The sequence below is a fragment of the Ammospiza caudacuta genome, chromosome 2 (assembly GCF_027887145.1).
Source record: "Ammospiza caudacuta isolate bAmmCau1 chromosome 2, bAmmCau1.pri, whole genome shotgun sequence".
In the NCBI taxonomy this organism is placed as follows: Eukaryota; Metazoa; Chordata; class Aves; order Passeriformes; family Passerellidae; genus Ammospiza; species Ammospiza caudacuta.
Window position 1 is genome coordinate 30,593,337 of NC_080594.1, and position 22,166 is coordinate 30,615,502.

At 44.8% G+C, this 22,166-nt stretch overlaps 1 protein-coding gene across 4 annotated transcripts in view; it reads left to right on the plus strand.

The window, feature by feature from the left end:
- STXBP5L (syntaxin binding protein 5L) overlaps positions 1 to 18,130 on the plus strand; it is a 183,748-nt gene extending 165,618 nt beyond the window's left edge. For all 4 annotated transcript variants that reach the window (XM_058824985.1, XM_058824980.1, XM_058824983.1 and 1 more), the window contains 6 exons: positions 7,495 to 7,734; positions 8,631 to 8,991; positions 9,926 to 10,091; positions 11,889 to 12,000; positions 12,379 to 12,599; positions 13,602 to 18,130. In XM_058824985.1, coding sequence (XP_058680968.1) covers positions 7,495 to 7,734; positions 8,631 to 8,991; positions 9,926 to 10,091; positions 11,889 to 12,000; positions 12,379 to 12,599; positions 13,602 to 13,643 — 1,142 coding nt within the window. In that variant the 3' untranslated portion in view covers positions 13,644 to 18,130. The remainder of the gene's footprint in view (positions 1 to 7,494; positions 7,735 to 8,630; positions 8,992 to 9,925; positions 10,092 to 11,888; positions 12,001 to 12,378; positions 12,600 to 13,601) is intronic.
- The last annotated feature ends 4,036 nt before the right edge of the window (positions 18,131 to 22,166 follow it).

The following is a 22,166-nucleotide window of genomic DNA, read 5'->3' on the forward strand; positions in this document are numbered from 1 at the left end:
GAGTTTTCCCTTTGAAGTGTTGTGTTTGGAAATTCATTTATTTCCAGCAGCAGTGATAGAAAACTGTCTTCCTTTTATTACTATTATTTGTATTCCCCATTATGTAGTTTGTAATTAGTCCAGCCTAATCACCTTGTTCTATAAAGGCCAGTTACATATTGGTGTTACAAAATTGCCTCTGAATAAGGAAGGTTTTGCTGTGCATTGTAATTTTATAGGAATGCTAAGAAGAAAGACTTGGAATTTGCTTTCACTTTCCTTTAAAACAATTCAGTTTCAGTACTTAGCTTTTGGATTAACTCTTTTGATTATATGTAGTTAAAATTTGATACAGAGCACTTGAATTGAAATGTCACTGTGAGCTGGCAAAGCAAACCATTCAAGTAGTTATTATTTTTAATAACCTTATCAAAATTCTATGGCAAGTACAACACAATTTCCATTTTAACTGATCCAGGGTACTTTTCTACCTGAAGTTTTTCTTTTGTGTCTGATTATGCATAGGATGACTACAGTTATTCAGGGATAAGTTGTTCTCTCATCTACATGATTCTGCCCAATTTGTTTTGGAAAATACACAGTATTTGGTATATACTATATAATTTAAACTTTTTTTATTCATTAAAAGTATTTGTGAAAATTACCATTAAATAAAAAGCCTTTAGGTAGCCTGATGGAATCTTCCAGGTAAGTTCAGTGTGCTGTAGTTGGGATTTAGAAACATGATATTGAGTAGTTATCTTAGGAAAAAGACCACTGCCTGAGGAAGCAAATTCACCTGGTGTCGTGCTGAGCATTGCAGTGTTTGCTGTGTAATTTATATAAAATTTATATAATTTTTCTCCTGTCAGTTATGACTGTGCTGTTAAGCTGTCTCCAGCAGTGCTGGATCCATAACACGTTGGATTTTTTTGCACTGGATGAGTAAATGTGGCCATGAGGTTTCCCTCCCATGTGGCAAGGTGGGGGTAGAAGAGGGGGGGTTTCTATTTTTATCACTGGCTCCTCTTTCTCTTGAGTCTCTGAAGCCCACATGTGGATGTGAGGTACGTAATGATGGATGGTTGGTGTAGTTTTTAAGGCACTGCTTCCTAGGCCTCCAAGGAAACTGAAAAAGAACCTGGTTGCTAGATCTAGAAAAATATTGGGGAAAAAAGCCCAAAATTATTCAAATGCATGGCTGGGTACTGCAGGGAGGAAGGGAACAGTCAGCTGTCTGTGTCTCTTGAGAAAAGGACAGGACATAAATTACCAAGGCAGAAGCCTGACTTAAGGAAGACGGTTGGGGATTCATTTTGATCACAAGGGTAGTTAACTGCAGAAATTAATTCTCTGAGGAGGTTATTGCTTCTCTGGCAGGTTTTCAGAGCAGCTCATGTTCTCCAGCACATTCCCTTTGCCAATACAGAGAGGATCATTGCTGGTAAACTTCCTTGCCCAAGCAGCCAAGCCAGACTGACACTCGCCTGATCCCCTGGCACAGCAATCCTGGGGCCACGCTTCACCAGGCCCCTGAGTGCCATGGCTTGTCACAGCTGGACTTTGACAGCATGTGGAAAAGCCCTTAGCTTGATTAATTAATTAGTTAATTTCTCAGGGAGGGGCTGATGGTGTTGATTCTTCCTATAAATCATTTGAATTCTGCTAGTGTTTGAAGTTACTTTGCCATCAGTTTAATTAGTAAGACTTGTACACCAGGAAAAAACTTAGAGACACTATGGTAAACCACAGTCCCCACTAACATTTCTGTTTGTCACCATATTTCTTGTCTGTGCAGAGGAGCAGATGAAAATGTTGCAGAGAAGACCTGTTCTAGATCTAGAAAGTGTGTTTCTTACTTTCCTTGGAGTGTGTTTTCTGTTAGGTTCTGCTAGGATGGACTTGATTTCTTATGAGAGTCTGCAAATTTTTCTTGTTTTTAAAACAACCAACTCAATGAAAATGTTGTTCTTACAGTCACTGAATATCTAGTCAGTTTAGTCAGTTTTAATTTAAATAATTATTTGATTCCAGGTGAAGCTAATTTCACACTGTACTCTAGCCATGTTGAGTTTGAGGGTGGGTTATGCCCTGAGTACTGAAATTTAGGTTTTTTTCCTTGCTAGCCCTCACTTCAGATCAACACAAAGTGTTTTGCTATATCCATGGTCACTTCCCTTGGCCTGCCTCTTCCAGTTCCCCTGGAGGTTCAGGTTTTTTGGATCTCTGAACTTTCACCCCAGTGACCGCCTGGGGATGAGGCTGATGCCCCCAGCACCATGGGTGGCCCAGGTGAGAAAGGTGTGGAGGCAGGGGTGTTGCCATGCCATGGCTTCATCACCTTCCATGATGCCTTTGGTGTCCACCTTACCCTTGGATACTTCCATGGATAAAAGGTATACAAGTTATTCTTTCCTGAACCCTCAGTGCTATGAAAGATGCTTCAGTAGAATGAATAGTTCAGGTTGGGGTTTCAGTTCTAGAGAATTGTGATATCTTTAATTAAAGAACATATGTCCAAGCTCATAAACTCAGTCCAAATTGAGTTTTTATGTTAATGTAAAGACAGTTTGCTTGTGTAAGTCAAGGGAAGTGATTCATACAATTAAATGTGGAAGTTTGATAGATTCTTACTGCAAAGATCTTTTGCATTTTTGTAGAAATTATTTCTACTTTTTCAACATGAAGAATAATTTTGCCCTGACAGTTCCCTTCTGTTTTTAAAACTTGCTGAACTAAAACATAAGCCTTAAGTTTACAATATTCTGGAAATACCAAAGATCCAGGTCTACTCTCTTGAATCTGTTTTCTGTTTCAAGCCTTTATTTGCCATCCATTCTGTCAGTGTTGTGTCAGTGGGAATTCCATGAAACGTTTCAGGTTACACTGCCTTAATTGTAGCAACTTCAGGGCAATACATTTCAGAAGTTTCTCCAGGGAGGGTCAAGCATCCCACAGCTGTGAGCTCCATGAGAGCACAGCCACATTCCAGTGGTTGGAATGCTCTGCAAGCTGCATATCCACAGCATAGTTTTGGGGTAACTTATCTAAATTGTAACTTATAATTGCTAGGAAATCATTGGCAGTAAAATTCCAGTACATTATTTGTGCTTAGGACAACTTCTGCTGCTTTCTAGTGAGTTGTGTTATGTGGAATGCAGCTTTGCAGTGGTGCTGTTAAAATGTTGGTTTTATAGCCAAGCAAATGCCCCTCAATGTGTGTTCTGTCCTGCCCCTTTCTCCTTGGTGTTGCTGAAGCATTCCCATCAGCACCATGTTTGGTCTCTTGTGATGTTACTGTGTACAAATTCATGCTGTAAATATATTTCCTTTACCATATATTTCCCCTTCACATTCAGGGCTTTCCTGACTACATAATTTTGAACAGATTTGTCTTAAAATATAAGATGATGGGCTTAAACTGGAAAATGTTTTAAATAGTTCCATTGTCCTCTGTTAGGTTTGGTGTTTGAGGTTAAAACTTTTAGAATTCTCCAAGTGAGGAGAATATAAACGATTCCACTTTCTTTTTTTCCAGAATATATTGATTTTCATGTCAAAAAGGTCAACTTTTGTATGTATTTCATAAACAGATCAATTACTCATTACTTCAAAATCAGCAAAGGACCTATAAATAGCATCCAAGACATTGGCAATCAATTGCAAAACTCTTCAGTAATGAATGTAAATATTTGCTATGAAAATGTTGGTCTTTGTTACTGGTAGGTTGATTTTTTTTCATTCCTCTTAACAAGTGATGCTTCTATTTTCCTGATTCCTAACTTCATAAAGAAAATCACTGCTCAGGGCTGCTTTTGTATAAATGTCATGATGATGTTTGGCTCAGTCATTCCTGTCCTTTTGCAATGCATGTGCCTTTGTGGCAGTGGGTGGCATTCCCAGTGCTCCAGTACTTCCATGGAATCAGGACATCCTCACACTGCACTGCACAGATGATGAACAGAGGACTCGAAAGCAGCGGCTTCCTTTCTAACCTGCCTGTGCATTGAAGTGTCCTGTGTGTTTTTCCATGAGGTGGGAAGCAACTTAGAGAGGTTCTGGTTGCATTTAAGTTATAAAGCTTCTGTTTGTATGCTGCTGGCTCATCACCCAAATTTAACAACCAGTCCAGTGTCACAAAGGAAGTTGGTTCCTGAGTTTCTATCTGCAGCTCATTAACCCAAACTGTGCATAGGATGGGGCTGAATGAAAACATTTTGAAGTAAGCAAGGCTACTCTTAGGACAGCAGTGGTGTTTATCCTGTGTGGCCTTGACCCATGGAATGCACTGACTGCAGGCAGTGATGCTTTAGCTCAGAGCTGTTCATCACCCAACAGCAGCATCTCCCAAATTCCAGTCAGTGCTTAGCACTCAGGGGCCACTGGGGTCCCTCTGATGGTGCTCTCTGGAGCCTGGAGACCTATACAGGAGAAAAGCCAAGAAATCTGGGTGTGCAAGAGGAGGAGGAGCAAGGATGCGGTGATCTGAGGGGCTGTGTGGGACCTAATGGATCCTGGGAGCTGGATATGTGCCTCTCAGAGAAAAGGGAATGCTGGGCTTCCTCAAAGCAGGAAGCAATCTAGAGACAGGAGCACATTTATGAGACAGTGCTATGTAGCAGGATGGTCTCCACAGGAGGAGAAAACAGAAACTTCTGAGGAGCTTTTCATAGGTCAATGTCCTGTCCCCTCCCTGCAGCCCAGAATCCAAATCAACTTTGACCTCTGTCACAAGGAAGTGGTCCTAGCTCAGATTCCTGCAGAAAAATGCAGCTGACATTCTGGCTAAACCCATCATGCAGAGCAAGAAAAGGGAAATAGAACAGAAAACCTGGAATATGGTGGTTGGGTTAAGGATTGCTACAGACTGGCAAGTCAACTTTGAGATGACAAGATGTCATTTTACGACATAGGAAACATACTAGCAAATAATTTGGCAAATTTTTAAAACTTCCCAAGGAAAGTACTTTTGTGTTTCTCCAGGATACAACTGAATGTTTTCTAGATGACGAATTTGGGGTAGAATCTTTTTGAGAAAAGAGTCCCAGGGAACAAGACTTAATTTAATCCTGAAATCTAGAAAGAGCAGAGATTTCTACCTTGCTTTAGAGCCAGCCAGTAAAGTCACATAGCAGTTGCAGACTTTGCTGTTGAGATATGTTTAATGACATCAAATTTTGGCATATGTCTTGCTGATCTTTAGAATTTCAGTTTGAGTAGTGTATTTAATAGAAAATGGCACAGTATGTTCCCAAAAGTGTCCTAAAGATTATATCTGTTAGTGTCAATTTTGCAGAGATGTATTAGTTAACTGTACTGCACAGGAGTGAGGAACATTTCTTGTTAATTTAGGGAGGGAGAAAGCTTGATGACACATGCAAATGGCACATCATATATTTAAAGTAATGTGTAAGTCGCCTACATGAACTGCATTTGTCCTTTCAACATCTTTCTTAGCTTGAGCACTACCAGTTTTGAATTTTATGTGACTGTGATATTAATACGCCTGTTAAAGAGAAGATTAATTATATAATGGCATTTTTATTAAGGATTAGGTACCCTTTGGGAGAATATATATATATATATACATATATATATATATATAGCCCTGATGATTTCTGCCATGAAATTACTGTCTTCCTTTCTTTACCTGGCAGCTGTCAGTGCTCAGGAAGGAGCTGGGCCAACTCGTTCCCTGCAGGAGCAGCACAAAGTTTTTGGGGTTATGGGAGACACTAATTCTCAAGGTGTTAGCAGCTGTGTCTGTAGATGTGCCAACAATCCCAGTTTATGCAGCTGCATGGAGCAGTGCTGAGACACAGTTAGAGAGCTACAACAGTGCCTACATGAATGTGGAAATGGGGTGAGGGCAGTGCTTGGAAGTTCAAGTAGGCATAAGATTCTCTCCCATGAGAGTGGAACTGAAGTGCCAGGAACAGCTGTCCTGTAAAACTCCTCTTTGACATGCTACAGATGCCCTCAAAGGACAGGAGGTGGCCCAAGTGTGAAAGAGTGCAGGAGAATCTGCCCCAAGCCTGTGTGCCAGCACTTAAGCAGAAGCACGCGCAGAAATACTTGGTGTGGTTCCAGCAGTGCTTCACCCTGGTTCTCTCCAGCCTTCCCCAGGGAGCTGCAGTGTAGGGATGACTTTGCACTGAGGCAGCTGGGCAGGGGAACACAGTGCTGCAGTTTGTTGTCTGAGGAAGAGATTCACTGGCAAAGCTGCTGCTCTGGTGGAGCACAGGAACCGTGTATAGTGTGGGGATTAGCTTAGCTTTAAGCTGGAGTATGTGAGAAAGTAATTTTCTAAATTTATTCTTCAGCCATGGCAGAAACTATTCCTCTTTTTAGACACTTCTATTGGCTCTGAGGAGGTGACTCTTCTGAGCTATAAAAAGGACAGTTTTGTACCAGATACAGAGCTGCTTCATAATGATAGGTTCAGGACCAAGACCTTTATCTCAGATCCAGTACCTTCAACTATTTCTCCACCTCCAGTCATTATGTTGCAAAAGAGCATGTGGGATTTCCAGGGGTCTGATCCCATGTTTAACTACAGGTTGGTAAACAGCAGCACTGGCAGCACTGGACTGTGCAGCAGCCAGCCCTACTCCCATCTTCCCTCTGGCTCCTTGGCTCTTCAGGAACTTTTTAGCTCTCTGTGCTTTATAGCCTCTGATGTTCCTGCTAATGCCAGGAGCCACCTCACACAGCTTTGTGCTTCCTGCCTGGCACTAGGCAAAGCAAAGCAGAGGTCCTCAGCCAGTTCATGGTTACCTCTCTCTGAAAAGCTCAGAGGGAGTCTCTGTACCTGGGCACTTGCAGTGGGGAGAGCACAGCTCTGTCTCCAGCTGGCTCTCGATGCTGCCTGCTAAGGCTCAGGCAGTGCCAGCTCACCCTGCAGTTGTTGCCAAGGGCACAGAGCAGGTTTCTCACTTCACTCCCTGGGAAGCCAGAATGGATGTGTACCCTGAGATGTTTTGGAGACTGGGCTCAGTTCAGCAATGGGTATCTTTTCCCCAGGGAGCAGTTATTAATGCCTTCACAATAAATGATGGCTGTGAACACAGTGCTTGAATGTCCTGGTGATGGCAACAGGATCAGAGCAGGGGACACATGCTCTGAAGCTGGTAATGGCATCTCCCTTCATGTCCTGCAGCAATGGGATACATGGATTAATTCTAAATGCATTGGTAACATATGGGTCCAAAATTGTTTTGTGCTATTTAGAACAAGTCCTTTGAGCTAAGGCTGTTGTAAATTCTAATTAGTTCATGCTAATCTCCATAATAGGCAGTTATTTCTAATGCAGATCTAGCTGATGATGTCTAACAGCATTTTCCACACTTATTTATACACTGGCAGCAAGCTGGTATCATGCTAGGGTCACAATGTTTGCTCAGGTTAAGAAAACTTTTATTTTCTGTACTCTGCAGGGAGTTTGTATTTGCTGCAGGCTTGTGCCTGTTCCAGGAGTACTGATTTATGCCTGTTTGCTTGTATCTGTTTGTGCAGAAAATAGGGAAAACTCCTTCAGCCGTTCCCGAAGCTCCAGCGTGTCCAGCATCGACAGGGACTCCAAGGAGGCAATCACAGCTTTGTTCTTCATGGAGTCCTTTGCCCGAAAGAACGACTCTGCTGTTTCCTCCTGCCTCTGGGTTGGGACAGGCCTCGGGATGGTCATAATCCTGTCCCTCAATCTGCCTGCCAGCGACGACTTACGGCACTCAGAGCCAGTCATGGTGTCTCCAAGTGGTGAGAGTGCTGCTCTTTTCCTGCTTTTATCTGTCTGGGTACTATGGGGCAATAAGTGCATGATTTTGTAGGGCCTTCTGGGCAGAAGTGTCTCAAAAAATCAAGCAGTGGTCACTCACTGAGTGGAGGGCACACAGGTAAAGATGCTCATGAGGGACCAACAGCTTCATGGACTGAGACCCTTTGGTTGTGTTAGCTCCAAATACTGCCTTGTGTAGCAGGCAAAGTTACATGTTTCTTGTGAGAACCAGAGCTCCTTCATATTGTGAAATTACAGTCCTGTTTACAATTCTGTCTGGGATTCTGCAAGCAGTTTGGCTGTCTCAGTATCAGAAAGCTGCAGAGAAGCAGAAGGGAGTTCAGGAAAGGAAACAAAAATGTTGGCAGGTTGCTGTACCAGGAGACATCCTTGGCTGAGTGAGTGACAGATGGTGTAGCAGAGAGAACAGAGGGCTGAGAGGTCAGGTCTGAGGAGAGGCAGCATGTGCTTTAAAAATGGACAAAAAATGGAGAATCCACAGAAGCAGAGGTTTCCCACCCCCAGTTTGTTTAGAAAAACAATGCTGGAAGGTCACCAGACTTGGAGCAATTTTACTGCTGGGGAATACATATTCTGCTAGTATAATGTAGAGATAAACAACAGGCCATCTTTAACAGCATGTATTCCATCCATCATTATAGATATCAGCTGCCTGAGACCTTTCCAGTACTGGCAGGCTGTTTGTTCACCTTCTCCTGTGCTCAGGAAGAACTGAGCAAGCACCCCTTGTCACCTTGGCTGGATTAATGTGTGTGCTGTGTTTACCAAAGCTGGTGTCAGCTGTGCTGTGCTGACAGGCAGCCTGGCTGTGGTGGCAGTGCCAGTGAGAGGAAATTCAGGGAGTTCTGTTCTGCAGGCACCGTGCTGACGCTGAAGGGAGCCGTGCTGACCTTCGCGTGCTTGGACTGCATGGGGACACTGACACACCAGCCCTATGAAGTATGGAGGGACCCACACAGTGCTGATGACGGTGACAAAACAAGGAAAAGGAAACTTGTCATGCATTCCCCTTCCTCCTCCCAGGATATGGGTGATCATCAATTTGCAGTCATTTGTTCAGAAAAACAAGCCAAAGTCTTCTCATTGCCTTCCCAAACATGTCTTTATGTCCACAACATCACCGAAACGTCCTTTTTATTGCGAGCAGATGTGGTCACCCTCTGTAACAGCGTCTGTCTGGCGTGCTTTTGTGCTAATGGGCACATCATGACACTGAGGTACTTATCTAACTAATCTTGTGGCAAAACTAAGCAAAGAGGTGGCACAGTGCTGTCATATTCCACTTGTGTTTGCTCCAGAGTGCCTGGTGCTCTGCATTAACTCCCTGGTGGGTGTGTTTAATTCCCTGCCTTGATGCAGCCATACCTTGGGCTGTCTCCGCCTGGGGAGTTAAAGCAGGCAAGTACACAGTAAAGCAAGCTCCTGATGTTTTCCAGTAGTCCCCTACCTGTGACAGTTGATGGCTGGTGATTTTTAACTGTAATAAAAGAAAGCCCTTATAATTTTGCCCAGTTATGGTGGGTCAGGTATAGAGAAGTATAAAACTCAGCCACAGAAAGGGTTCTGTTTATCCTTTGTGAAGTACCAGGTCCCATTCTTGGCACTTCTGTAGCTTTTCTGTTCAGAGCACTTGGTTCCCCTTCCTTGTCCCTTCCTCCCAGGAGCTCACTGTGCAGTAGCCCTGTGGTTGTACCTTCACCTTGCTGCTCCCTGTTTCCCTGGCCAGGCCATTTAAATTTGGAAAAAATACTGCTCAGAAACCATGGGAAGCTGGAGGACAGCAAAGGTGATGCTGGAGCCTCTGTCCACAGGGTGGGAGCAGGGCCCTGCCAGGCCCTTTCCTACAGATGTCCCTGCAGGCCTTGCCCTGCAAACGACCCGGCCATGTGGCACAAGCCATACTGTACCACATGCACATCCCATGTCCAGACAGAAGCAGAAGCCTTAGGGCCATGGAGGCAAGGCAGCTGAAACCCCTCCATGCAAGCAAACAAAATCCGATGGGAATGCAGCATTTTTATGGCAGGATTTTTCAGCTTAGAGCTGTACTTTAAATATTGCAGTTATGAAGAGCATAAAGTGAAGTGTTGGTTGAAAATGCAGGCACAGAGCAGGTGTTCCATGCTAACCTGGGAATGTGCTTCTCCTCAGCTTGCCCAGCCTCCGCCCGCTGCTGGACATGAACTATTTGCCTGTGACAGACATGAGGATAGCACGGACCTTCTGTTTCACTAACGAGGGGCAGGCTTTGTACCTGAGCTCTCCCACAGAGATCCAGCGCCTGACCTACAGCCAGGAGATGTGTGACAACCTGCAGGTAGGGCTCACACCTCACCCTGTGTGTGCCCCTGTGTGGCAGGGACAGTGCCCTCATTCCTCAGGGCCAAACTGGCCCTGATAAGCACAGTGCTGCAGGGGCAGGACAGATCTGTTCCTCTCCACTTGCCCTGAGTGAATGATGCCAAAGCAACAGGGAGAGGTCAGCAGCTCTGTTGTTCCTTGGGCTTTTTCATGCACTCTGACCTGCACCTGTGCAAAAAGTCTTTACAATGTCAGAGATGGGCTGCTTTGGTTTGGTTGTTTTACAATGAAAATGCAAATAAAAATGTCACTTACTGAGGAGAAGGGAATTGTGAGAGGTAACAGGGAGAAACATGAGCAATAAAAGGAAAAAAAAAAAAAAAGAGGGGGAATAAGTTCTGGGTTATATAATTAGCAGTGAACCAGAATGGAGGTATAAAAGAAATGGTCCTGCCAGCACTCATTATGCCCTAAGGAATAACATGTGCTGAGCTGCTCAACTCACATCATAGCACTGTCTGTCTCAAGTCTGAAAAGGCACTTTGAGGAGCAGGCATTGCACACCAGCTTTTGTGCACCAGAGAGGAGATTATTTTGCAAGGAGCCAATTTTAAAATAATCTAAAGGTTTGACCGATGCATCTTAGACTGTGGACCAACAAGAGGCTGTTACAAGCTAAATTGGGTTTTTTACCAGCCTTAACAGCACCCTGTAACTACCAAGAAAAGGGAAATACAGCCCTTGCTTCTCTGTACTGCTGGACTATGGCTGCTTTTATCTTGGCTTTTAGGCAAAAAAGGTTTGCATGGTCATTATGTGTGTACAGAAAGCAGATGACCCAGTGTCACCTGTTACTTGGGAAAACAAAGCTGGGCTGCATGAGAGCTCCACTTGGGCTCCAAGGGCTGCAGTAATTTTTCTCCCCAGAGCAGGTGACAGTGCAGAGCAGCAGTGGCTGTGAGTCACAGCGCTGCCCTCGCCCCCAGGATCTGCCTGCTGTGTGCAGCACAGCAGCTGGGTCTGCCTGCTGAGGCTTGGCTGAGCAAACACAGAGCTGAGCAACAGGGCAGAAACTGTTCTCAGCACACACAGCCCCCTGGTTTCAAACACTAATGGCACTGCACACTTTTCCCATCAGTTTTCCAGAGAGCCTGCTTTTCCTAATACTGCTGCAAATAAATCTGAGCCTGACATTTGTTGGGAGTGACTGTTCCAAGATGTGGCACCAGAGCAGTGCCTTCAGCAGATGTGCTTATTTAGCAATGCTGATGGCACACTAAATGGGGTGGGGGAAGGTTGTAGGAAGGTAATGAATTTTGTTTAGAAAGGAAAAAACCAACTAAACTACAAACCACCAAACTCTGAATTGCTGGCAAGCGTTGAACTCAGGTGTGCTATAAAAGGAAAGCAGAGTGACTGCCCAGCCTGGCTGGGCAATCACTAAAGCAAAATAGATAATACACAGCAAATTGTTTATTCAATTATAGTGTCACCTCTGCTGTTTCTAAGCAAAATGCGACCTTATCACTGGTATTTTTATTCGTATTAGCTGCAGGTTTTATTCTCTGGTAACAAACATGGGGCTGAGCAGTGACAAACCAAGTCCCTTTGAAAGCATGAGTGAGTCTAGTTTGCCCAAGCATTTGTCAGAATACACAAATATCACCTGCAGCATACTGGTCACACAACAGACTCTTTTAAAACTAGTTGATAAGGTCCAGTGCATGTGGCTTGTTAATGAAAAGCAAGAAAACACCTAGAATCACTTTCACCCCACTAACCTTTTACATGGACGTTTTTCTGGCTTTACTAGGACATGCTTGGGGATTTGTTTACTCCTGTGGAAACACCAGAAGCCCAAAACAGAGGCTTCCTCAAAGGACTTTTTGGAGGAAGCGGACAAGCTTTTGACAGAGAGGAGCTTTGTGAGTAATTTATTGCTTGGGGTTTTTTGGGCAGAAATTTATTCTTGAGATCTCCTGCCCTTGTCATCTAGGAATGGAGCAGTGCACATGATTTAGATGACTGATGAAAAGAGAAAGCTGACCTGGTGGAGGAAGGGGAGGGTTCTTGTCTGCCATTCCATAACTCCTTCACCTTGGCAGCTTCTTTTGATCAGCTGAGTGTGGGGCACACGACTGCCCTGCAGATGTGGTGGCGGCAGAGCAAAACCTTCCAGATGTGCTACCCGCCCCTGGAATGGCGCCACTGCTGCAAGGAGGCAGCTGGAGACTGGGCAGCACTGACAGAGCCAGGCCAGGCGCTCATCCCTGTCTCTCTGTCTGTCCGTTTCTCCTGTGCAGTCGGCGAGGCCACAGCAGGAAAAGCCTCCCGCAGCCTGGCCCAGCACATCCCCGGCTCGGGCGGGATCGAGGGCGTGCGAGGAGCGGCGGGCGGGGTCATCGGGGACCTGACCCGGGCGCGCATCGCCCTGGACGAGAGGGGGCAGAAGCTGGGCGAGCTGGATGAAAGGACTGCCAGCATGATGGCCAGCGCAGAGGCCTTTTCCAAACATGCACACGAGGTAGGAGCCCTGGCACCCACACCCTGCGATGGGAACTGCCAATCCGGTGTGCTTCCATTTGGGAAAGCCAAGTACCCTTCTCTCCCTTCACCCAGTCACGGTGTGCTCATGTCAGCATGGCATTGTTCCTGCTCCCAAACTATCAGAGTGCCAAAAATAAACACAGCCCTTCCTTTCACGTTTCCAGAAATGAGCATCCATTGTTAGCCTCTGAATTTAGAACATGCACTTCTCATCTTGCCTTTCTCACTAATTCGTTATGGTTTGTTTTTTTAAGCCACTTAATGCAGCACATCCATGCAGTAGGGCAGAAAGGAGGTAGGTGGATGAGTGCAGAGGAACCTTTACAGATCTTACTGGGAAAAGGAGAACATTACTAGTACAGCCCTGTGGTACTGTTATGTAGAATAGGCCTTGCCAGGAATGGGAATAGCTTCTGTGCTTGGAGCTGGAAATGGAAAGCTTTTCCATCCCACGCTGTTAAGACTGGGAAAACTAAAATGATTTTTCTTGAAGATAAAACAACATCAAAGCATACTTCCCAAAATGCACGTTATTCATTTCATGTGCATCACATCTCCAGACAAGACCTTTACATTTTTATTGGCTTTTGTTAGTGTGAGGCAGAAAGAATGTGCCCTGAATTGCAAGAAGTTTATATAGTCAGGGCATATCTACTATGCTCCATAGAGAAGTGTCTTTTTATTCCTATAGAAAGCAAGTTCCTTTAATTTTTGAAGAAGAAAAGTAGTTAAAGTTCCTCAGGGAAAATCTTCTAAAACCAGCAATAGCAGGTAACGCTTTTTAAATGTACTAACTATGAAATTAAATATGAGATCTCAGTGGACCCAAGACCTGCTGACATTGTTAGTGAAGTATTGCATTGTTCTGCATTTATTAATTCTGAAGTTTGACAGTTAATGGGCCTGGGTCATGTGTGGTCTCTCACATGCAGGGTGGTGTTTGATTGCCATTTGTTTGGTTTTCTCCCCATCTCTGTAGGTGATGCTCAAATACAAGGACAAAAAGTGGTACCAGTTTTAGACTTTCAAAGAAGCTGCTTGTGGCTTTATTAAGAACACTGTTCAGGGAAGCAGCCTTTATTCCCAGTCACTGGCCAGAGACAGTTTTTTCTCCTAGAAGATGTTTTCCTGTTACTGTTATTGGATCATCACAGTGGACGTCAAGGAGAAATTTACAGACCGTGGGATGGAAGCTGGAATCATGAGGGTCTTTCCAAAAGCTGACTCTTGGGGGGCCAATTTTTTCCCAAAAGGAACTCAACCATCACTGTGGCATGTAGTTTTTCAGGAGCTTTAGGTATGAACTGTGGGGAGTGCGTCTGGTTAAAAATATTCTGTACAAACTCGAATGTTAATGCACTTATAAAACTTTGCATGACTAATTGCCAACTTAAAAAAAAAAAAGAGAAAAAGGAAGCATGTTGTGACCGAAGAAAAATGGGATTTATTTCTATTCTGAGCAAAAAAAAAAAAAAAAAAAAAAAAGAAAAAAAAGAAAAAAAAAAAAAGAAAAAACACCTAAATGACAAAAATCTTTATTTTTTAAAAGTTACATTATGAAAAGCCAGGACATTTCAAGCATGTTTGCTACTGGTCTCCACATAAAAAAGAGTTGAGCTGCATTTTCTTATCTGCTATTTATTACCCTTGAAAAGCCTTGCTTGAGGCAGTGCTCTTTAACTCCTACCAGAAAAATAAATAAATTTAAAATCCTATCCCCAAAATCTAATGATTTTGCAGGTAGCTGGACAGGCACTATCTAAAATGATCATTAAGAAATGTGCATAGATGGTTTATTTGCAATGCAGAGCACCTGAAACATCATCCTAATCTATATTCTTTAAAATGTGCTCTAGATTCATCTGTTGTCCTTGAAGGGGGCCCGTGGCACTTTTCATCCCCGTGGAGTCTGTATCACTTGGTTGCCTTATTTCCCAGTAACAGGAATAGAAAACCAGCTTTGGAAAGCATTTCTTCAAGTTTGGAAAGGCAAGATGGGAACCCAGAGTCCCATCAAACACTGCTCAGAGGCTGCTTAGCAGCTTGCAGAGCAGCCTAAGTGCTCAGCTGAAATTATGAGAGGAGGCCTGCACAGAAACCCCCCAAAACCTGTGACAGAAAGAGAGATTAGAGCAGGAACCCTACACAGTGGGCCAGGGAGGAGCATGGAAAACCATTGCCAACATATATATGGAACACAGATATAGAGTGACACCGTGGGTGAGTGGCAATTTGTACTCTGCTCACACTGCTAAAAGTAATTTGCTTCTGCTCCAGAGTGGCTTGTTGGGTTTTTGCAGTGAATGCTGCAGGAAACTGCAGCCACAGAGGAGAACAGTAAGCTGGATTTATTGCCTATCCTGGTGGAGTGCTCCACCCTGTCCTACAAGACTCACTGCCACACTGGTCAACTCTTAGGTTAGAAATGTTTCCAAGATTGGCTTGGAAACAAGGCACTGAAGGCTTGTTCTCATGTGTCTGGACATAATTTCAAATTAGCAAAAAGAAAGTGAGGAAAAGCTGGAAAAACATCCTTTAAAATGTTTCTTTTGAAGAAATGTAACATCTGTCTCTTAAAGGAATCCTGATGGACACTGATGGAGACAGGCACCATCCCACTCCCACCTAGACCTTAATTTCACTGGTGTTTGTATCATCACAGTGTCCAGATGATCCCTCTCAAAGACATCTTTTCCTTCTTCTTCCTTTGCCTACAATAAAATACAGCCCAGGAAGCTGTACCATCCACAAGTCTGGCCTCACAACTGGCCCACTGCACAAGTTAAAGGGTTGGGAGAGATTTGAGGTGTTAAGTTTTAAATTCCCATTGCAGCAGAACAGAATTTCATGATTTACAGGATTTTTACATTTTGCTGTAGCTGAAACCAAAATGATGGCCCTGACAGGTCCAGCTCAGCTGGGAATGAGACTCCACAAGTTTCCCTGGCACAGGGGAAACTGCTCTATGTGGTCAGAACTGTAGAAACTTGCAGGGAAAAAGGACAAAGCCTGAGCAATGCCTGGGCTTGTGCTGAGAGCTCAGGAATTGGAGTTGTCCATGACCCAGGAGGATTTCTCTGTGTGTAAGGAAAAGCCAAATTTGCCAATCTGATGCCAGTAGGAACTGGGTTGGGGAATTCCTTCCAGGGGCTGGGTCACAGAAGTAACCACTTGTGCCTGTGAGGAAGCACTGCTCTAAGCAGGCTTGAGAATGAGAAATAAAGGAGAGCATTGTGGCAATTTGATCTTCAGTCCAAACCTGTGTTCACTGGGGCTCTGCTCCGGCCTGGAATCCAAACCCACTGTCTCTGGGCAACAAAATCATTTGGGGCAGCATTCAAAATGTCCAGCAGCCAGCTTATTTTCCATTCTGCCCTGCTGTGTGGCACTCAGAAGCAGCTCCAGAGGCTGATTGGAATCATGGGATCCCTGAAGAAAATTTAAGAGCAACTTCTGACTGCTGATCACTGCAGCTCACCCAGAGAGAAAAGTGTCCTCAACAAGTCTTTACACAAGGCCCAACTGTCTCTGGCTGCCAACAGTCTTTAACACCAGGGTGAAAAAAAAAACCTGCCAGTAGGTTTCCATTTGCATTTTTATGCAACAGAGAAATGAGAATTTAGCAGCCCTCAAACTTAAAGTTTTTAATGCTAAACTTTTAAGCAACTTTTCTTTAGTATTCTCCATCAGGTCACAGCTTTCCACTCTTATATATTTTACATATTTCCAGACAGTTACCAATTACAATTTCTGTTAAGTTCACCACTTGTGACTATAATGATCAATTTTCTTGTAGTCTGTAGAGATCTAAAAAGTTGTATATGTTTGTATATAGAACATTCTATATATATAATATATATATGTAATGTATATGTTGTATAAGTTTGTTAGTGCACACTGTTAAATGCTTTCTATCAAGATTTACCATGTATGTGGAAAAAACCCATCACTTAAAAAGTTCAATGAGGGAGGAAAACTCTTGCCTGGGTGATTTATTGTGAAATGAGGGGGAGTGTGGGATTTTTGCCAGGCTTGCCCTGCACGCTGCTCAAGGCTGTCAGTGACAGGCACAAAGGAGCTGCAGCATTCCCAGCGAGGAGAACAGCATCTGACTGCAGCACTGGGACTGGCTGGAGGAAAATCAAGGACATTGGCTGTCACTGGATGTTGAAATCTTTCTGTGCTTTCACCTTTCCCACTCAGACAGCAGCACCTCAAGCAAAATCCCAAGCTTAGATGTCTCTTCAGCCTCGCAATCCTCAGCTACACCAGGCCAGACTGGCTGGAAGTATTAGTTCAGTTTAAAATGCTGTTTGTTCATTTAGATACTTTGTTCTCTCACATTCTTCTCTCCAGGAGCTCTGTCACAATCAGATCCAAAACTAGTTACACAGAACTTCCAACAGCACACACACCTTTGGGTTTGACCAGATGTTTGTAATCTTATGTCTAGTGCTGTAGATAGAGAGAAAAAATGCATTAAATTAGATTATTTATAAGTCTGCAGAGTTGGAAAGTCTTCAATGAAGTACAAGCTACTTTATTTATTAATAAAAAAATTAAATCTATTCCTAGAGCTTTAACCTCAGTTGCAAACCTTGAATTAAAAGACATGACAATTGAAATTTTGAGAATCAGGTTTTGTTTTCTGTAATTACCTGGGGGAAGGGGGTTTAAGTTTTTTTTACAGTTCTGCAGTTCAACTGTCTACATCAATTAGTCATTCCCCACAGCACCAGGATTGTTACAAAAATGTGTAACAAAAAATACTCTATTTACTACATGTATTGTATAAAATTATCACATAAATCCTTCTCTAAAACAATTTCTACTCCTTTTCCAGAATGCCTTTCACACCACAGTGCGTGCATAATGCAGGTGGGCATAGAAAGGTTTTACTTTTTCAATAGAAATCACTTCAGAGCTGTATCCAGCCTCAGCCCTCCTTCAGGTACAAACTGCGTGTGCTGCAGCACAGGCAAAGCCACAGCTTTTGGTTAATTTTGCCCCTCAAAAAGCCCCATGCACCTTTTCCCATAGCCCAAAGGTGAGTCCAAGCACAGCATATTTCAGTCTTGGATGTTCCTCTGCCTTGGCAGGCTCTGGTAGGAGCACACTCTCTCTCTCTCTCATGCAGGAACTGCTGTGGACCTTCGTAGCCAACTCTTCCTCTTAGGTGTATAAGCAATAGTCACGTAAATGAGTGTTTCCATTCATGTGTTTTGTTTTGTGATTAAATCAACAAATCAAACATTGTACTTTTTTAAATAGCAGCAAATATTCAGATTCAGTGTCAAGGAAATGTGGGCTGAGTATGTGTGTGGTTTGTTGACGAGTCATTACCTGTCTCAGAATGAAGGCTGATCTGGAGTGAGCCACACACTCCTGTGCTAACCATGTCCTGTTTCCACAGGTATCCTAAATCAGTATCACAAAGCTAAGGCATCTGAAAGTGAGGCTGTCTCAAGCCCCCATTAACAACCAAAAAATAAATTAAAAAAAAAAAAACAGAGGGAAAGAAAATAAAGAATTGATACTAGTTGGTGTAATCTCTTTTTTTCCAACTTCTGCATTCTTTATAGTGTTTCAAAGGTGCATGGTTTGTGTAAAACCTTTGGTTGGAGTTTTCACTTCTCATTCAGGAATACAAAAATTGCAGTCGTGGTTGATGCTGGGGTGGGGATGGCCACCTCCCTTCCTCCAGCAGCTCCTGCCAGGACAGAACCCTTGCCCAGCTGATGTTCCCATGCTCCATGGCAGGGAGTTCACAAGGAGCTCCTGACAGCCATGCAGGGAATGTCACCAGCCTGGACCAGGGCCCTTCCTGTCCCTCCCACTCAGGGTGAGCTCTGGGAAGGGCAGGACGGGTTCAGTGTAAGGGCTCCTTCCAGCAGCACCTCGGAATTGCTGTGCCGGGAGAAGCTCCAAGTGTCAGCCACAGGTGCTGAGCTCCCCTCTCCCTCTTTCAGCCACGTACAGCTCTCTCCATCAAATGCAAGCAGCACAGAGGAAAGCCAAAAGGACCCAATCAGATCAGATTACCAGTGCCATTATGTGTCACCTGTCACCACTTCCAGTATCCAGGGTTTTAGAAAAGGAAAGCTGCAGCAGAAAACCAAGGCAAGACAAGCTTGTGGTCTGCATGTGAGGAAAGGCACTGAGAGGCTGCAGCAAACATCAAAGGTGTGAGTTCCTGCTACCAAGGCCGGGCGAGTCCTGCCCCGGACCAGTAGCCATTAATGCACATTTGAGTCATTCTGAGCAGAAAGGAGATGGGAAGCCACCAGACCAGATGGGAACCCACCTGTCCCTGTGAGGAGCTGGGTCCTGCAGGTTCCCATCACAGGAACACAAGGCACTCCCAGTGACAAGAGCTGTTTGCCAGGACTGCATCCCAGCTGGATTTCTTTTGGCAGGCAGGCACATCCCTGCTGGGGCAGCAGCCAGGCAAGGGCACTAGTAGGAATTCTGTGTGCACCAAGGGACAAGGCTGTGAACAAGTTGTAACAAACAGAACTCTTACCCCTCCTGCAGCATCCATCTGTCCTTGTGCCAGGCTGTGCCAGCTGACAGGAGGCTGGCATGGGCTGTGAAGGGAGAAACACACAAACAAGCTGAGGAACAAACACTACCAGATGCATCCCATCCTGACTACACACAGACTGAGACTCACCTGCACCCTGGTTATCAGGTCCTGAAGTAATAAAATGCCCTCAGCCAATCAGAGGTGGAGGGAAAGGAGCCCACAGACAAAACCAGATAAGTAATGTGAGCAGCCAGGCTCCTTCTTACCACCTTCAGAAAACAACATAAACCCTTTTCTGCAGTTCTGGACAGTGCCTCTGCTTACCTGACTTTGCCCTCTTCTGCTTCTGCTCAGTCTCGCTAAGAGTTAAAGTCTAATCAGAATTGAGGAATGCAAATAGCAGCAATCAGAAAACTCAAGAGCCAGTCCCTGTAACACAACTCAAATGCCACAGTGGCTACCTCTTATCTTCTCATTTGCTCCCAATTACTGCTTAATTAAAATGAGCCCATCGAGTTTGTTAGTCAAAATAAGTTTGGGTACATGTTAATCCCCTTACTGATTAGCATCACCCCCTTCTAGAGAGCTTGCTGAGAAATCCGTGTGAGATCCATCCTTGGGAAGCTCTGAAGGCAGCGTGTGGGAGGGAAATACTGTAATGTGCCAAGGAACAAGCAGCCCAAATGACAGCAGCCCCAGCGAGGCCTGGAACGCAGCACAGGTGTGTCACTGCAGGACACCCAGGACAGGAAATCTTTAGGCCATGAGAATTGATAATGAGCTCAAGGCAGCATCTTCACAGGCAGAGCACACAAATGGTCAGGCACCAGGGGGCCGAGGCTGGGATCTGTTAGTAACAAAAGCTTTAATACAGTAAGAAAAAAGACAATGCTGTGGATAAAGAGCTCAGCCATCAGGTGACAGGTGTAGAAAGCCATGGCATAGAGCAGGCAGGAAGAAAACAAAAAAATCTCAATGTAAGCTGGAATAGAGAACAGGAAAGAAGGCCAAGGCAGCCTCACCTGGGGCTCTGGCTCAGTGTCTGCTTTGCTGCACAAGAGGCAGGAGGTGGTGGATCAGAGCCCGGGAAGCAGCCTTTGTGAGGAGGAGGCTCCATGAACACCTCTGAGCTCTCCCTGTGCTCTCCAGCCCTCGGTGATGCCGGGATAAGGGCCCTGCCAAAGCGCCCTTTGAAGTTAACGATGCCGAGCCCCTCTCCGGCTGCTCAAAGCCGAGCGTGCATCCTCTCAGATCAGGCTGAAACAGCAACTTCAAAAGTACACGGCTTAAAAAGGACCCAGCAGAAGTTCAGAAATGAAAGGATAATTAGGGGCTTGAAAACTTCTCACAGGAGGCAAGAATGGAAAGATGGAGATTGATTGCATTAGGGAGGAACCACAGAAAAAGACAGGATACAATAATTAGAGGCATAAGGAAGATGAGGGGAGGCACTTGTCCTCCCTTTCTTGTGAGATACAAGGGCTAGACGATGAAAATTACAGAATTCAAGGTCAGGCATTGTGTGAAGTTAACAAAAGCAGCTGAACTTGTGTAACCATCACAGCTGTCTGGAAGGGAAATGAAAACTTGTGATGTGAGATTTAGCCAGACCAGAAGGTATTAGTGAGGAGAGTGATGCCAAATAGTGGCAGATTAATTCCCTGCAAGCTCCTTCCTTGCCCCTTCTTTTGAAGGATCTGATCCCAGCTCAGCTTGACAAGGCCAAAGTCCCAGGAAACCTTTCTGCCTCATCACAGGGTCAGAGCCAAAGACACTGAGGCAGAGTAGGGGAAATCTGAGCAGGTTTTAGGGGGGCTGCCAACAGGCAGATGTGAGGCTTCCTGAGGAGAATGGTCTCTGAAGGAAGAGCCACAGTCACCACCACCGTGTAACAACTCCCCTCAAACACACCAGACCTCAAGCACCAGCAAGGCTGCCATGTCAGCTGGCCAGACTGAGATCGTTTTCTTCTTCAGAAAAATATACATAGCCATGAAGTTTTTAACCAATTTGTAGAGCTTCATTCTTTAAAATGTTTCTGCTGGTGACTTTGTATTAAGTCTAAGAGATCCCAAACAATATTCCTCTTGAGGCCACTTTGCAAGGTAGCAGTAGGATGAATTACAGCAGTCAGTCACCAAAATGCTTCCCTAAAAGTCAGAGGTCAACCAAGCACAGGTGCCATTCACTGTGAAGGCTGTACAGCTGCTCAGTGAGAAATCCAGCCAACTGTAAAGCCACTTCAGCACATGAGTGTCATCAGCAGAATCCAGTACAAGATAATCCTGGCAAAGGCCTGCAAAATTCTACATCAAGTGCAATCACAATGACTCCTTTTGCCCTAGACAATTATACACAGGCACTGCCAAATTATGTCTGCACCTTGTTTTAATAAGGTAATCCAGCTCATTTCATATGTAATAAATTCATTAGGCTTTGGGGGTTTATACAAAATCAAGCACCCTTGACAGAATTCATTTAAATATCCTTCTTTTAACAATTAATAATTTCACAGTTTAAACATGCTTCAGTGCTCTGACAGCTCTGGATGGTTTGGCATGGTGAGTTCAGGCCAGCTCCCCCCCCAGGTTTCAGAAGGCAGCTGGGTGCCCTGCCAGCAGGGGCACAGCCCAGGGGATCACACCGCCCGCAGTGACCCCAGGCTGCACCTGCCCAGTGCCTGCACCTGCCCTTGGCTGCGTGGCACAGGCACACAGCACTGTCACAGCCCCATGGCACAGGCACACAGCACTGTCACTGTCACAGCGCCATGGCACAGGCACACAGCACTGTCACTGTCACAGCCCCATGGCACAGGCACACAGCACTGTCACAGCCCCATGGCACAGGCACACAGCACTGTCACTGTCACAGCCCCATGGCACAGGCACACAGCACCGTCACTGTCACAGCCCCATGGCACAGGCACACAGCACTGTCACAGCCCCATGGCACAGGCACACAGCACTGTCACTGTCACAGCCCCATGGCACAGGCACACAGCACCGTCACTGTCAC